This window comes from Amia ocellicauda, chromosome 18 (genome assembly GCF_036373705.1).
Source record: "Amia ocellicauda isolate fAmiCal2 chromosome 18, fAmiCal2.hap1, whole genome shotgun sequence".
NCBI lineage: Eukaryota > Metazoa > Chordata > Actinopteri > Amiiformes > Amiidae > Amia > Amia ocellicauda.
The window spans coordinates 4432501-4449839 of NC_089867.1; the positions used below are offsets into that span (position 1 = coordinate 4432501).

At 38.9% G+C, this 17339-nt stretch overlaps 1 protein-coding gene across 1 annotated transcript in view; it reads left to right on the forward strand.

The window, feature by feature from the left end:
• zfpm2a (zinc finger protein, FOG family member 2a) overlaps positions 1–17320 on the forward strand; it is a 151374-nt gene extending 134054 nt beyond the window's left edge. Inside the window, exons 6-8 of the mRNA XM_066690687.1 lie at positions 12943–13149; positions 13291–13515; positions 14124–17320. Of these exons, the coding sequence (XP_066546784.1) occupies positions 12943–13149; positions 13291–13515; positions 14124–16600 (2909 nt within the window). The 3' untranslated portion in view covers positions 16601–17320. The remainder of the gene's footprint in view (positions 1–12942; positions 13150–13290; positions 13516–14123) is intronic.
• Positions 17321–17339: the final 19 nt, after the last annotated feature.

The following is a 17339-nucleotide window of genomic DNA, read 5'->3' on the forward strand; positions in this document are numbered from 1 at the left end:
ATCTGTGCACCTGTGCAGTTTATTGTATTCCTTTGGTGCCGCAAATATACTGTTAACGGCTGCTGTAAACATTAACACAGTTGATTTTAATTAAACTTCTCGGGAGACCACCTTGAGCTAAAATGCCTGTATTTTCCCTCACAAAGATTACCTTCCTGTAATTGTATGTAACTGTGCCAGGAGAAGAATCGAGGTGTAGTTCTGTGCTGCCGAATATCATTTGTCGATTGTGTATTTGTACACTGCAATAGTGAATCTAGAGCAGTTCGTTACAGTTCATTTTCAATCTTACATACGAAGCTCAAAGACTCTATTGGAGTATAGATTCCCATCCATGCATCTGTCATTTTGATACAGCACTAATTTAAAGCATGATCTTAATTGATACATTTTTTATTTCGTTTAGAGCTTGTGCACGCTGTGAAGTAAGAGTCTTGTTTCTTTATTAGGCCACACACAATGTACTAAGTTAAATTTTACCATTCATAATGAATGCAGTCTCGCCATTCAAATGCAGCCATAAGCACACAGCAGATAAGAATTTAATTAAATGTAGATTAAAACCAAACAGGAAAACACACTCGCTGATAATTTTTTTATCACGTCCCCTGGTCATATTTTCTTTTTCTTTTTTTTCCCGACTTTCTACTTGTTCTTCCTTGGGCTAGAGCTTTTCAGTGCACCGACAGTGGCAAAACACCTCACATCTCACAACGGAGCTCGGAGATTGTGTAAAATGCAGAACACACGGCTACTAGAAGATTAATGTTCAGGAGGCAAAAGCATAGGTATAGGAAGGTGCTGCTGCTCCCCGATTTCACACGCGTCTCCAAAAGACTAACAATACCTCACCGGCTATCCAAACGCTTTCAACATAAATACCGACTGAAATATTGCATCTGCTGTGCGTGTTGGCTTAACATGTTGGTGTATGTTACAACCCCTATTTAACATACATGACTCATCAACTCTGTGAACCTATCATCATTACAGTTCTGTAATTGCCGTGCTAGCTGAAGTGTTTGCAGCAGCTGCTATCACACAGCCCAATTAGCGGTGACCGTAAGCCACAGCTCCTTATGGCGAGCATGAGATTCCTTCGTAAACTTTTCGGAAGAGATCCTGTGCCAATTACTGTGATCTCAGGCCTGGACCCCAATCAGAGCTCTGACCCACCTGGTGATTGTAAAGTGCGAGACTTGATGGCGGCTCCCAGTGGACAAAGGATTGTTCCTTCTTCCAAATGCAAATCTGCCACTTGGATTTGAACTTACAGCAGAGGCGCATGAGACAAAATTTTGATTTAGCCTGGGTGTAGGTCAAATAAAGAGATTGTAAACATGAAAACAGAAGCAACACACCACGAGAACATATTGGGAATAAACTGTATTTTTGCAGGATATTGCAGAGGCCTATGATTCAAATTTCAACATATTACTTAAAGTTTCGTCAGGGAGAGTGGTGGGAATCACTTGTAAGCACAGAATAATGAGGGTAATTCTGTTTAACCTAAAGCAGTTCAATTTGCCCAAAGGAAGAAAGTGTAATTTAGGTTTTGAAATAACAAACAAACAGAAAAGCCAGTTTTTGAGTGAATGTAAACAAATGATTGGTGGTTGTTTTTCTGCTGGAAAATGATGCACATACAGTTCATAACCTCCAGATGAGTCCTTCACTGACAAATGCAAAATATTATGTCTCTGTGGATTCAGGTTGAAAAGACGATAATATAGGTAGCAGTCTTAATGAGGTTTGATTCTGTTTACCCTTCTATATATCTTAACTTGTAAAACCACAGAAGTAATACATGCATACATTTATTAATGGAATTTGGATATAAATAAACAACATCTTTAACATAAAAAACACTCACCATAAAATATAAGTCTACAGTATTGTTTTTATAATGGTGAATAAATCGGTATACAACCTGGGATTGATAACAGTATGTTACAAATGAATCACCCTTAAAAAGTAAAAGAACCAAAATATGGTAAAGGTGTCTCAATCACTTCAATCAATGACTTCTCTTGAATTTGGAACTACCCCAATTATATATAGAACTGCCCAAACAAGGCAGAACTACCTACCTGAAACCGACTGTGTTCGTCCCCAATGCACCTGCACGTGACTTCCACTTGTGTGTCTGAATCCACGTTTCACTGCTCAGGCTGTTTTTCCCCGCACCTTTCAGAGCTTTGAATAGTATAATCAAATCCCCATATAATCGCCTCTGTTCAAGACTCCAGAGGTGCCGTTCCTTCAACCAGCAATTGTTGTGGTTTGCTCTCCTTTGAACTCTTTATAAAGCACCAATATCCCCTTTTTTTTGTCTTAAATCACATTTGCACCAGTACATTTTCCTTAGTGCCATATTTTTTCCCTCGGTTTGCCTCACTACACTGTGGAAGATGAACTTTACTTTCGAAGAGAGTGCAATCACTTACTACTTACTAAAAACTGTACAAAATTAACCTTTTGTCTGGTTTCCTGAGGTTGACAGCATTTTCCTATCATTTTCCTATTAATGTTTATGTTGGTATGATATGATTTAGTGTACCCCTGTTTAATGTAGTTCAATATGAAAGATCCATGTTAAAAACAAGTTAAAGGAATCATTGTAAAACAAATTTTAAGCAGATTAGTTCAATAATTGCCCTTCGAAATACATCATCTAGATTATTTTGATGAAGAAACAATGCAGTACAAAACATTCTTAATACTAATATTAATAATAAAACATAAAAGAATAATAATAGTTTATTTTCAAAGCTCTATGATTTGTTTGTATTGTTTGGATCCTGGAAAAGGAATTGTGGTTTGTGCTTTTAAATAGCAGGCTGATCAGAGTTAGAAAAAAGCAAGACATTACAATGCTCCATATTCATGATCTTTAGTTAAATTTTTAGTTATAATTGTGCTCCTTTGGTGAGGTTTTTGTTTTCCAGGCTAAAATGAGGTAAACACTTGCCATCTGCTGTGTTTATTAGCTTCTGTATTTACACCTGAAAGAGATCCAACTCTCTTAACAATTCCAAAAAGGATAAGACTTTCAGTTTTCTTTTTAAGAAAAATCAAATCATAATAAAGAGTACAACAATTACAGTTTTGTGATTGTTGGATGGGCTAACACAATGCAAACAGAAGCACAACAATCCGATGATGTTAAGTATTTGGATTGAATGGTAAAATCAATCAAAAATAAATAAATACAATTGTAAAGAGTAGTAATATGCTTTTTTTCAACACAATTTCTGTCCAATTACCAGTATTTCTTAAACAACCTGTATTCAATAAGGTCCAGGTGGCCAATCATTTAAATTCTCGAAATTTGAATATTAAGTTAATGAAACAAGATTATTGTATTGGGTTTATTTTCTTGGATTAGTTTGTATAATGATCAATAATGTAAGGGGTGTCTATTTTGTGTCCTATGTGGCGTTTGAGGAGGGTTGCTGTGGGGATGAAGGTGTCACTGATGTTGTACACTGTGCTTAAAGAACAGTTGGAGGACCCTGCGCAGGTCGGAGCCGTGGGATGGGTTTGCGCAGCGCCAGGACCACAGCCATCGCTGGTGCAGCTGCAGCGTTCGGTGGCGGCTTTCGGTCTCACTCTATTACTCGCGCGCAGCTATTGGCCTGTTCTGTGGGGAAAAGAGCAATTTCCTGTCCCAGTCTGTTTGATCAAGTGCTAAACCCTTGTGATCAATAGAGAGACAGATGTCGGGTCCAGATGGCCGAGTTGTGATACCTGGGGCAGCGCGGGCCTGCCAGGACGACAGAATGGCAATGAGCGAGGGCAGCGGCTGTTCACTTCCATGAGGCTCAGAGACACAATGTGACAAACGCAATTAGGGCTTTTAGCTGCAAATTATTTATTTCTCATAGAAAATGACAGAAAATTTAATTAGCAGTTACTTTAAGCAATATGTAAAATTAAAGGGGTGCAGAGGGGGGCATTTTGTGTAGGAAATTTCCTTAATTGAAGGTTTTGAAGCTTGCGGTTGCTCTATTGCGCTTACACGTTTAATGGAATTTCTTGGAATGCTGTAAGTTATGGTTGTTGCTTGTGGAAAAATAATAAATTGATATATATCTACATCAGATTATGCCCTGTGGAGGTAGAGCTGGCAGAAGTAGGGAGAAGAGTATTTACGTGGAGAGTCGGGACATTTCAGACGCACTGTAGGATCTTTAACAGCAGGTAGATGAATTACATCCACAGTTATGTTTACAGTTTCAGCATTTAGAGGTAGAACAGGACTAACACAAAATAATCAATCATTGCAGTTATTATGGTGTCCAGTCAATGCTTGATTTGTTCTATGGGGTTAATGTCTGGACTCTGAGGTAGCCCTTTATTTCATTGAAGATCTCCAGAGCATGCTTTCTTTGCCATATAAGTTTGACATTTCCTGGAAGTGTGTTTGGAATCATTATCTTGGAGAAATGCACTGCTGTCCAATCAGCTTCCTCCTGGACGGAACGACATGAAGAACGTCAATACGATGACCAGCTCCGTCCTCAGTCACTCCTCCAGGCATGACTCTGGTGTTCTTTTGTCATCCTCCTAGCGTCTCTTCGGCAAATACATGCAGGCCATCTGGAAACACATAGCTCAAGTATATATTTGTGAGTCCAAAAAACTTTGTTCATTTGTTCAAGACTGGCATAAACATTCCTTCTCCAAAGCATGTCTTCAAGCTGCCTAAAACAAAATGGGCACACAGTCATATCATTTTCAGTATGCTATGAAAAGTATCTTCCTATATCTCTTTAAGGTTTGTGAATAAAAGAATGCACAAAAGAAGTGTCTCATTTTGTAATTGTACAAATCATATTCAGTATCGGGCTGTCCGTAGCAGGATTTCATTTTGCCAGAGCTTGTTGTTGGTTTAAAAAGGGCTTTTGTCTGTTATGCCCAGAAAAATGTTTTGGGATTCTCATTGTTGAAAAGCTGTGTTGTAGTTAAGGAGCTATTCTGGCTTTATTGTGTTCAGAATACATAGTAAGGGAGGTCTGTAAGAAAATCTCCTGGGAAGCCTTTTTAATTTGTGGATGCTGACCTGTATGCCATTTGCTCAAGGCCATCCATGAGCTTTCAGCATAGGATATCATCTGCGAGGCAACACTTGATACTAAAATGAGTTTACACTGTAGTCTTCAGGAGTCCTGGTGTATAATGACAGTGAACCTTGGTAAACCAATATTTAGTTACAAAACCGAGATTCTTTGTGTGTTACTGATCGTGGATTTATATGTATTATATGAGATTGGAAAATATGTTTAGCTTATTTCTATTTTTAATTTGGGTATGGACTTATATTGATCACCTCCTAAGTTCTGAAGTCTCACTCGCATAAGAATCTAACCTTTGGAGTTTGATCGGGAGTTTGATTCTTGTTGTATAATTCGTATAGTCGTATTAGGGATATGTGTAAGACATTTTGTGCATATGCTTAGCTGTGTGCTTTTGTAATAGACTTGTAGAGCAGGAGACAAAGGAGGTTCTTGTCGAAATAGTTCCTGAGATCTGCTGGGATCCAAAACAGTCCCTTACTGTGAAGCCTCTTCTGAGTCTCACCTTTCCCCTTACTGTTTTAGTAAGTGCAGACTTCTCCCAGAGAGTCGCACTTAGTTTGCAAGGAATCTTACATCGTTTTGAACTTTTGTGGGTGAGGAATAATGTGTAATTCCAGTTGGATATGAGAAGATTGCCACCTAGTGGTTCTGTAAGGGGTTTAAAATAAATGGAGTTCAGAGTGATCCTCAGCAGACTGAATCGAGCTGTGGGGTTTTACATCATTATTAAGGCCTTATCTGATTCCTATCATACATCTACTTTGATCCCACAAGATAATACAGCATCAGAGATGATTTGAACGCGTTGCTGCTTCCCACGACCAGGTTGAGTTATTAGAAAGTTTCAGTCTGTTCTTTTCTTTGTTGTCTGTCATGTGACGGTTGACAAAGCCGAGCTGTATTTTCTTTTCGACTCTGATGAGCCAGAAAAGCATCCGCCGGTCCAAATATTTGCAGTGTTTCACCAAGTGGGAGACTTAATTTTGTTTATGTGCTTCTGTGCATTCTTAGTAGCAGAACTTCTCAACTGCAAATTGTTTGGTAGGTCAGGAGCAGAATGCTACATGGTACCAGTTTTCAACTATATCCAGATTCAGCATTATATATATATACTATTTTTTAAATGAGAGATGTGTCAGCTTTTACACAAAATAGTGTGTATAAATCAACCTCACACTTTGATAATACATTAATATGTCCTTAATATACACAAGTTCTTATATGTAGAAGGCTGGGCTGTGAAAGGAAGGTGATGTATTAATTTAATCTACCTGTTAGATTAAACTGGATGCATAACTATGCATTACTTTTATGCGACACTTGAACTGACCTTCTACAATATATCAATATAAGCATAAGGCATTGAGGAGAGAGATTTTCTATTCTTGTTTACATTCTTTCCAAACTTTTTGCCACTTGGTCAAAACATATTCACACAGTTTCCTATTTCAATAAATAGTCAAGACACATTATAGCTCAGAAATCAAGTTACAACCTTACAGAAGAAAGACAGAAAATATGCAAAGGTGGCACAAATGTTAGATATTCACAGAAGAATAGCAAGATTATTAAAGATATCAAAGTTAGGTGCATGCATACAGTGTACATAGAAATGATCAATCAACATAACTGATCAATTAAAAAAAGGCAGTGATTCCTAAGCACTGAAAGAGGTTCATATGGAGGTAAAGCATCATACGGTCAAATAGGGAGGCTAGATACTTCCTTCATATCAGGTTGCTTGAGCTGTGTAGATACTAGAACCCCCTTTGTGATGGAAAGGAACTCAGGGGCAAAGTATGAAGTCATACCCTTGACTAAAATTGTACCTAGTGGTCACAGTGTGTAGAGTCCAGCAGTCGATTACAGCACATTGACGGAAGGTATACCGCCAAGTTCATTCATATCACAGTGTTTGATTGGCCATCACAATAATCTGGTAACCTGAGGGAGCCAGGACTGGCAAGTTGCAAGAGTCTGTGATTGTGTGAAATATTGATTGCGTGGAAACAAGGGGAACATTTCAAGGTACAGGAACCTGTTTGGTTTAAGAGGAGACAAAGACAACCATGAGTGAGTGGTACTGACTTGAGTTATTACTTTTTTCCGTGCATATAGTGTTTTGCACCGGAGCTCTATTAGTTAGTAAGCCATCTCATGCATTCAATTGCTTTACAGTTACATTACTGTATTTGTATCTAAATTCAATAAAATAATGTGTTATGATCTGTTTCACACTGCATATCCCTAGTTTTGTCTAGGAAGGGTGAATGTTTTTGATCAGTATTCATTGACATGCAAGTGCACTAATATCTTTACTTGTTCTTACAGAACTAAAATAGATAACAGCTCAGTAAGAACCTGCTAAGTTCTTCTTTGGCTCTTTACTGGCAAATCTGTTTATTACTGTCCAGGACGTCTGACACACAATCTGGACATTTAATTGAAGAGCTAGCCTGCTTATAAGACACTGGAATTGATGCTAAGACTGTAATTTATGGTTTTAAGGCAGTAGAAGACTGTTTTTAGGAACATCAAATACATTGTCATACTGATGGGAATATCCATATTCCCTAAATGATGTATATACTCTTATTGCTCTTCATTTTTTATGCGTTTATTTGTGTTTTTTCAATTTTATAAAAACAAGAAAATATGTTGTAAACTTGTCTTGAAAGCACATGACCGTCTTCAACCATCATAATCATAAAAAGACAACTTTGTGAATTACAGTGCTCCCTTCTCATTATAATAGCGTGTGCAGTTGTAATTTGCTGGACAGATGGTGAAGGGAAGAACTGATGTGCTTAACTATGCGTTTTACAGCAAACTATTAAAGAGTTCTGGTGTTTACACACAAACATTTGAATACCTGTCTTCAGGCCAGTTTAATTATCCAGACCCTTCTGTTATTTGTATTGCTCTGTTGTCTTGCAGCTTTGCAGGAGGCAAGATGAATTTGTTTGTATTTTCATTAAGATATGCCAGTGGTTAGTAAGCAAAAAAAATAAAAAGTCCTACAATTAAAGAAAACCAGAACTGTTTACGATGGATTGCTTTGAAATCTTTAGGCATTAGTGTAGAAAAATTATGTATATTGTGTTCATCCTCATTTTACTTCACATATGATTCTTCCCTTGACGTTTGATTGGGAAAAATATATATATTTATGCCAGAATGCATAATTTTTCTTCTTAAAATTCCTTTATGTATGCATCTTAAGATGTACTTAAAAAAAAATCATTAATCAAATGAAAAGGGCATTTAGCCAGAAGAACCTAAGTATGAGGTGGTGAATATTTTATTGAGGAAATGTATAAAGCAGTGGTGTTTAATTATCTGGACTATGTACAGGATGCTGTTTTGATTGTTTTAATGAAGCAGCTGGCCTATTGTTTCTCCTTAATTCCTCTATTGTTTTTAGAATATGTCATAGTTCTTTATTCTTTTATCAGGTACTCTGCAGGAGGATTCAAACAATAGCCCGTTTTCCAACTGCACTGGCCACCGCACAAAGGAACTCAAACAAGACAACATTCAGGCATATAGTTTAGAGGCTATGGTTTTATTTTTATTTCATGTAATGTTTTTCAAATGTAAAGGTTATATATACAGACCAATATATATATATATATATAATATAGTGCTCAAATTGAGGGGGGATGAGGGGGAAAGGCATTCCCTTCCATTACTGAAATAAATAAAATCCAAATCCTTATAATGTGATGTATAAAAGCATCAAGAAAATGAAGCAATCCATAAGTAGAGGTGCATTGCGGTTCTAACTCATTTCCTAGACGTAAATTCAATGTGCCCAACTGTTATTATTTGGAATTTGCGGACCGTCATTGTTTGAACTTCGGATTGTTGCATAACTGTCAGAGATTGTCAGTGTGTCTCTAAAGACCTTAGGAGTTTCCTTTTATATGTAGAAAAAAATGGGATTCGTGTGTATTCTTTACTGAAACATTAATAATGCAAGAAGGTATACTCACGTTAAAAGACACGTTGATTTTATCGCACATTTCTAATGGTTTACGTTTGTTAGTAACGTTTGTCAGTATATCGTCGGTAGAAGAAATTAGAGAAATAGACTTTCACGTTTTGTGTATAGATCATTATACCCTCCGGATACATGTACCCTTTTAAGTATAAAACTACTCGTTTTTCTTCAAATCTTGTGAAGAACCGTGTCATGTTGTTATAACGACCACAACGAGAAAAATTTCACTGGTCAGCCGGTAAGCTTCTGTTAAGGGGTAGAATGAAACGCTTCACTAAACGTCATCAGACTTTTCCCACTATTTTGAGATCTTTCTTTTCCTTTTTTTTCTGATATCAGTAATTGTTTAATTTATCAAATAAAACAATTGCATTCTGTTGAAACTGGTTTGAGGCTGCTGTCAATACTGAACCAATCAAAACAAACTCTTAAATAGAGTCTCCCTCACCTGCTAATAGCAAACTATGACACTTTCATCACAGTAGCTTTTGCAGTTATTAGGGGATCCGCTATTAAGTGCAGGTTTTTCAATTGTGATTAGCAGGTGACTCAAAGTTTTGATTTAGTAACTCATGTATAAAAAATACATAAAAATAAAAAAGCAGCGCTCATGTTGACCCTTAAGGGGAAATAATAAGATAGAAAATTTAGACCAATTAGTTCCTTGCTTTTTTTTGGAAAGTAATACAGCAAGGGTTCCACACATACGGAAACATCTTCTAAAATGAACCAATGCATTTTTGGTGTCAACAGCAGACTGTGAAAGGGGATTCATCCAACTGATTATTACTTACAGTAATAAATGGGCTTCAATTGAGTTGGGAAGCCTTGCTCTTAACAAAATGCTTAAAAGCCATAATGTGAAGTGCTAAGACTTTGTGAGGATTTGGAAACGATTTGGCATTTCTTCTACAGTACTTAATTTAATTTTAATTTGTTTTTATTCTTGATAGAAACCTATACTCCCCTCCAAATATATGTCTGCTTAGGAGTGTAATGATACATTTTAACTATTTTAACCCAGTGTCACCAGAAACATTGTACATATCAATGTAACATTGTTACAGTAATAGTAATAACATAATTAATTATATTATTATTGAATTGTATTATTACTATCTATCTTCTTCTTCTTGGCACTCTTTCATCATCTCTGTGCAGCGTAACACCCCAGTTCAATATTTGATCGATATCATTTAAATCATATTTATATAATTTATTTTCAACAAGTTCTGTAATATTTAAAGAAACCCTCCCATTATTTTATTATTAATGAGGTCACTTGCATTTGGAAGACTTTCTCCATCTAAAGAACCCCCGACCGATACACGTGGAAGCAGAACTGTCAGGACCGCAAATGCATGAGGAATTTTTCAGTTTTTGCATGTCATTTACCTCCATGTCTGTTGTTGACCCAGTTGGGAATGGATGTCCAGACCTTGAGAAAGCTGGTGAAGGAGTCAGAGCAACTGAAGATGTTTTAATATATATACACATTGTTACCAGCGCTTAGAACTGAAACCAGAACCGGAAAGGGGTTCGAGGAGCAGAGCAATGTATCATAAAGTAAATGTCATCTTGATTATGTGCCAATTCTTTTTTATTATTATTTTGTCAGCTACAGCATTGCTTTAACTTCTTGTTTCTTACAGCGTGCACCCCTGTTCCTCCACCATTTCCCTAATTTGAAAACTGATTTACGCTATAGTTGTAGGTCCTTTTAAATCTGAGTATTGCACTGACATACTGTTTGCACATCTTTGAAAGCTAGCAGTGCAGTTTAATTAATTGTCCAGCTTTTCTCTAAAACAATGTCCTAATTCTGCCATTTAGCGCTGGCGTATCATAGTTTGTTGTTATCTCTCCAGACAGATTTTTGTAAATAGTCATATTAAAAACTTTAATCTCTTCAATGGAAAATGAAGTGCAGTTGAAAAGCCTGTCATGCACAGAGATAAACATTATCTAAGCTAAAACCTTTTCCTTTTTTTTTTGCCTACTTAACGAATGTGTTCTGAAGACTCCAGCAGAATGTTTAATCCAAAACACTACAATTAAATAAAATACAAGACTTACGTACTTAAATATCCCAGGTGTTCAATCTACAGAATACAGAAAGATCGGAAGATGAAACACTTTTCCTTTCACAACCGAGCTGTAGATGAGTATAGTAAACTGTAGTGTATGAGTAACATGTTTGAAATAAGGATGATACAACTTTTAATACATGCATTCCTCTAAAGCTGAGTTCTGTCACTGATGAGTTTAAGACAAGGCTCCCATCATACATTAAGAATTCATTTTCATGTCACATGACTCTGCTGCTTTCACTATGACCTTAGGGCAGTTCATAAACACTCTCGATGTCTTCTGAGACCATGTGCTGATCCAGTTCTGTAACTTTGTGAGAGTATGTACAGGATTCCCCCCAAAAATGACAACTGGCAGTTCTTACGGCACATTGTTTGAAAATTCCATTAAAATGCAGTATATATACAGTATATAAAAAATGAGTACAAGATTATTATCCATTTGTTTGGTATATATGTGTTAAATGTATATATTCACTACAAGCTCAGTGCAAAATGAATAGCAGTGACATCTAGAATAAGGACAGATGTTTTTATGTAAATTAGGTATTCAAGATATTTAAATGTATTCTAAAATGGAACTGAAAGATGATATATCTGGTTTTGAAAGATTGTTTTTCCTCCTGTGCTATTTAAAAGAGGCAGATTCTCCTCTTTATAGTTTTGGCTCTTTCTTACAGTGGTCACTTTCCAATAATGGCACCAATTCTTCATGAATGAATGTATGAATCCCACAGGAATAACATATGAATGTCTCATCCTCTTCCACTGAGTTTTGACATTGATCACCTGTATAAACCCAAACCTAGCCTGTAACCCTATCCTTCACTCTGCCCCTAACCTTGTTATGCCTGTGATTAACAGCAGAATTCCTTCATACATGAATGCATGATGAATTGGTCCCCATTATTAGAAGGTGTGACCCTTAAATATATGCCGAGATCTGAATAATATGGTTCCCTTTCTGATTCAGAGCAGACTAATTTTCCCCATATAGTTTCAGATCTTCAAATTCTATTCGCGTGTGTGTCCTCTCAGTGTGTGTGCTATATATTTTTCTTTCATGGAATTTCATGGAGCAGAGCACAAAATTACAAGTTTCAACAGATGCTGTACATGAAAAATAAGCTTGGTTTCATCATATCAGGGAAACAAAACTGATACTTAAAGAGAGTGGAGGGGGGTCTCCGAAATGTGACCTTCAGCATTTATAATATTTCTCTCTCACTACGTTCAACATACTGCAAAGTGCCCTAGATGGTATCTGCACTAAAGGATATAAACCTGAAGATTTTGTGTTATCTCTACAGTTCCTTTTCTAAAGTACAAGTACAGAAACAACTTGAACTGTGCGGCTAACCTTAGCTTCGAAACATATTGAGCACTATTAATCAGAGTCATTGTGCAGGAATGGGAGTTGCAAAATTGAGAAAACATGCTACAAAAAAAAAATACATAAAAGTTTAATGTTTAAAATGGAAGGTAGTTAGGTTTGGCAAAGAATCAGTGTTACATTAAAGAGTGTGCATACTTCCCAATACAGCAATGTCAACAGAGCCCTTTTTTCCCCTTTATATGTTTTTGCCCTTCAAGGTGGCCCTCATCTTCTCTTCCCCTGAGGCCCTTCAATCGTAAATTAAACCAATCGCATCACATCTACATCTTGGTTTCAATGAACATCGAGCAAAGCGTCACAGAATGGATTGAATCTGTAACGACGCATTTCTCTTTGTCTTATTTAATGCTGAATGTTTTTTGTCTTCGCTAGGTGGCCAACTGTGGTGTACGACTACTAAGAACATTGTGGAAGGCGAAGAGTTAGTGGCGTTTGCTGTAGATTTTGACTCCAGGCTCCAAGCTGTCAGCCACATGTCTCTGACTGAAGGAATGTACCCAGCACGCCTTTTGGACACTATACAGCTACTCCCTCAACAGGCTGCCATGGCATCAATCTTACCAACTGCCATTGTCAACAGTAAGTGTACTGGTCTCCTCACTGGCAATACACAGTTATTCAGTTGTGTTGTGCTTGATATCAGAACTACAGAACCAAGCAATGTGCATTATCTTGGTGAACTTATCTTATCTTAGCTTATGAACTATTTTGCTTTCACAGAAGACATCTTCCCTTGCAAGGCATGTGGGATCTGGTACAGGAGTGAGAGGAATTTGCAGGCCCATCTGATGTACTATTGCAGCGGCAGACAGAGGGAGCCGGAGACGGTGGTGGAGGAAAATGAGACCAGCCCCCATCAAACCCCCAGCATTTGCCCTTTCCCGCAGTGCAACAAGAGCTTCTCTGGGGCCCGGGCCCTTGAAATGCACCTAACGACCCACAACAGTGAGTGAAGAGGATTTTAATCATGTGGGCTTTTTATATGCATTCTTGTAGGAGACTTTATGCCCAAAATGCATGTGAACGTCACCTTAATGGAATTTACAATAAAAAAGAAAGCAAAGTTAGTACTACTCATATTAAAGCTGAGGAACTTTACAGTCCGTGTTTGAAGACGCCCTTTTCGTAAGGCACAGCAGAATTATGCACGTTTAGTTAATTAAAGAAAGGGAAGTAGTTTCAAGAGTTTATATCTTGAGTTCAAATTTAGTTCTTTTTAGATGAATGTCTCCAACTGTGCTTGAATGTTCACATGTAGTGCAGCCATTTCTTTCAACCGATCTACAGACAATGATGCATTTTGTTAGTAGCGTAACTCATTTCTCTTAATAAGTTACTCTTCAACATATCTATACAGCATAAATTACACCCTGATCCTTCTGGCAACCCTCTTAAACTGTCACTTTGACTTGTTATATAACGTTGTACTTGGGGGGGCTGCTGTAGACTTGCCGTGAGGTATCCGTTCCTAGATGGATCACTGCTGCACTCCACATTAAAGCAAAAGCAGGAGCAGTAAAGCTGAAAAGTTTCCCCTTTTATCTTTTTCACAGGTGTCAAAATGGAAGAGACTCTCCCTCCTGGCACCAGCTTGAAATGCACAATCTGTAACTACACAGCAGATTCTCTTATTACATTCCAGCACCACATCCTCTCTCACCTGTCACAGGCTGCCTTCAGATGCAATCACTGCCATATCAGCTTCCAAAACCACAGGGAACTCTTGCAGCATCAGGAATTACACGGGCACAGCAGCAAACTTCACAGAGAGAGCGACAGTGAACACTCCCCCAGAGGCAACGAAGAAAACCTGCAGCAGGCGAGAGCCGAGCTGGGAAACAGGAAGGATGTCCTCCAGAGTCCCAAAAGCGCACAGAACAAGGACATGAACTCGGACGCAGAGCTGGAAAAGCCAGAGAAGAAGCCCATGCTGTCTAATCAGAAGGGAGAGACACACCTGGGTAATAAGGCCAGTTTTTCATATACAAGGATCAAGTCAGAGCCATCAAGCCCAAGACTGGCTTCATCTCCAGTGCAACCCAATATTGGGCCTACATTCCCCATGGGACCTTTTCTGTCCCAGTTTGCTTTCTCCCAGGACATTTCAGTGGTCCCTCAAGCTTCAGAGATACTTGCAAAAATGTCAGAGCTGGTCCATCGTAGGTTAAGACACGGAGGGAGTAGCTACCCTCCAGTGATCTATAGCCCCCTCATGCCAAAGGGGGCTACCTGTTTTGAATGCAATATCACCTTCAACAACTTGGACAACTACTTAGTCCATAAAAAGCACTACTGTAACAGCCGCTGGCAACACATGGCCAAGTCACCCGATTTCTCCAGCGTCTCAGAAAAGGTGACAGAAGCAGTAAGCCCAAACAGCGGCCATAGTTCGGTCAATATATTGAACGCCGTCTGCCATCCCTCAGATCCTGACAGCCATCTTATTCAATCTGCTTGTTTGAACTCGTCAGTGTTGGACATGATCAATTCCAGCGGCAAAGTGCCTGAGAAAGAACTTCCTGGACAAGTTAAGAAAGTTTCAACTCCTACTGGCAGCGATGAGAGGCTCAATGGGAAGCAAGCGGAGGTGAAGAGTCCAAGCACATCTGTAGTGGAAAATGAAAACGACCCTAACAAAACGACATGCGAAGCTTGCAATATCACATTCAGTCGTCACGAAACCTACGTGGTGCACAAACAGTATTACTGCGCGACTCGGCACGACCCGCCAATGAAGCGCATTTCAGCGAACAAAGTGCCTGCAATGCAGAGGACGATGCGCACGCGCAAGCGGAGGAAGATGTACGAAATGTGTCTCCCAGATCAAGATCAACGGCCTCAGCTGGGGCAGCCAGGCTTTCTGGGCGTTCCGTCTTTGGGCAGCCCCTGCACTTCTCAAGACGCCGCGGAGAATCTCGGGGATCGTTTCCATCCCAGGTGTGATGTGTTTCCGGGGATGGTTCCAAAACATCTAGAAGCTTCGCTCACTGTCACGAAAGCTGTCCTGGCACCTAAATGCAATACGCTAGATCACCAGGAACTTGATGCCCCCATAGATCTCAGTAAAAAATGCTCCCCTCATTCAGAAAAATCATGCAATTCTCCCAAAAGACTTTTGGACTATCACGAATGTACAGTGTGCAAAATCAGTTTTAACAAAGTGGAGAATTATCTAGCGCATAAACAGAACTTCTGCCCCGTTACAGCTCCCCAGCACAATGAGATCAGCAACCTGGACCAAACAATGTTCCCAGAAATTAAAATCGAGGGCAATAATCCCGACGACAGCTTTGACAAGAGCCCCGCAAAGTGCGATAAAAACGGGAGCGCCAAACTGATCGCACAAAACGGTAGCCTGTTCTCCTCCCATTTAGGGACCTTGCCCGGACTGAAAGCATTCAGTGAGAGTCAGCTGATTTCCACGAAAGAAGAGAACAAGAATTTGTTTCTGCCGCATTGCCTTTATCCTGGAGCAATAAAGAAAGTGAAGGGGGCGGAGCAAATATCGCCGTACTACGGGATAAAACCCACAGATTACATTGCCGGCAGTCTGGTCATGCAGGGCGAAACTAGCGAGCAGGATCAGAGCACAAATGGAGGAAGTGACACTGTCAAAGAGCAGCCAGCGCCCAATGGCTGTCCTCACCCGAACAAAGAACCTCTGCCACTGCTGCCTAAAAACAGGGGCATGGTAATAGTGAACGGAGGACATAAGCCAGAGGACAGGTCTGGCTCCGTTACCTTGCAGCAGGAAAACTTGCCCCACAACTCCCAGCAACCAGACAGTCACCCGTCCCCGACTTGGGTATCGGAAAACCCCGCTGACGCCAACGAAAACGTGTCGCCTTCCATAAAGTCGCCGCCAGAGGAAGCGCTGCCCACCATAACGAAAGGTGTAAACGGCTCTGCCCAAGCTGCCGGCAGCGGCAAATATTGCCGCCTGTGTGATATTCAGTTTAACAACCTGTCGAACTTTATTACACACAAGAAGTTTTACTGCTCCTCACATGCGGCAGAACATGTGAAATGAAGTTTTGTCTTTCTTTTTGTTTGTTTGTTTGTTTTGGGTTTTTTTGGTACACGGTTGTGTCTGGAATAGTGCATCATGCAGTTTTATATGCTGCTTGTGGACAATCAAGAGAAGCTTCTTCTTTCCTTACTTTAAGACTTAATGCAAATCATCGGTAAAAATCAAGTGTAATATTGGTGCCACTTTCACATACTTTTATTTATTTTACAATCAGTATTAATAGGAGTAGTGATCTTAATTTAAATGAAAATAAATTTATATCAGAGTTGTTTGTAATGTTATTGTATAGTCATTCTTGTGTAGCACACATTGTTTACACTGTAATGTAGATTCAATGATACAATAGACACAGAAAACAGGAAATGCATTTTAGACGAATAGCTACAAAAGCACTTGTGTATTTCTATCTTATTTGCTGTTACTGTTTTTTGTATATGCGTAAATATAATTTGCGGCTATAATTCATGACTTCTTGCCTTAAACCACTGTTTTGGGGGATCACCAGGCACAATCCTGCATCTTATATTTCAGCATATACATTGGTCACTGGGCTTTGCATATGTATGTAGCTGTTTGTCCCCGTCTCTTTTCTTAAATTCAGAACTGTATGTTTTAATGAGGATGACAGCGTTCTTGTATAGTACTTGTATTTTTGTTTGCTGATGCCCTTCGGTCTCCCTTTTTAAAACTTTGCTCTCAACGCAATACTTTCTAAAAGAACATTACTGAAAGCAGTATT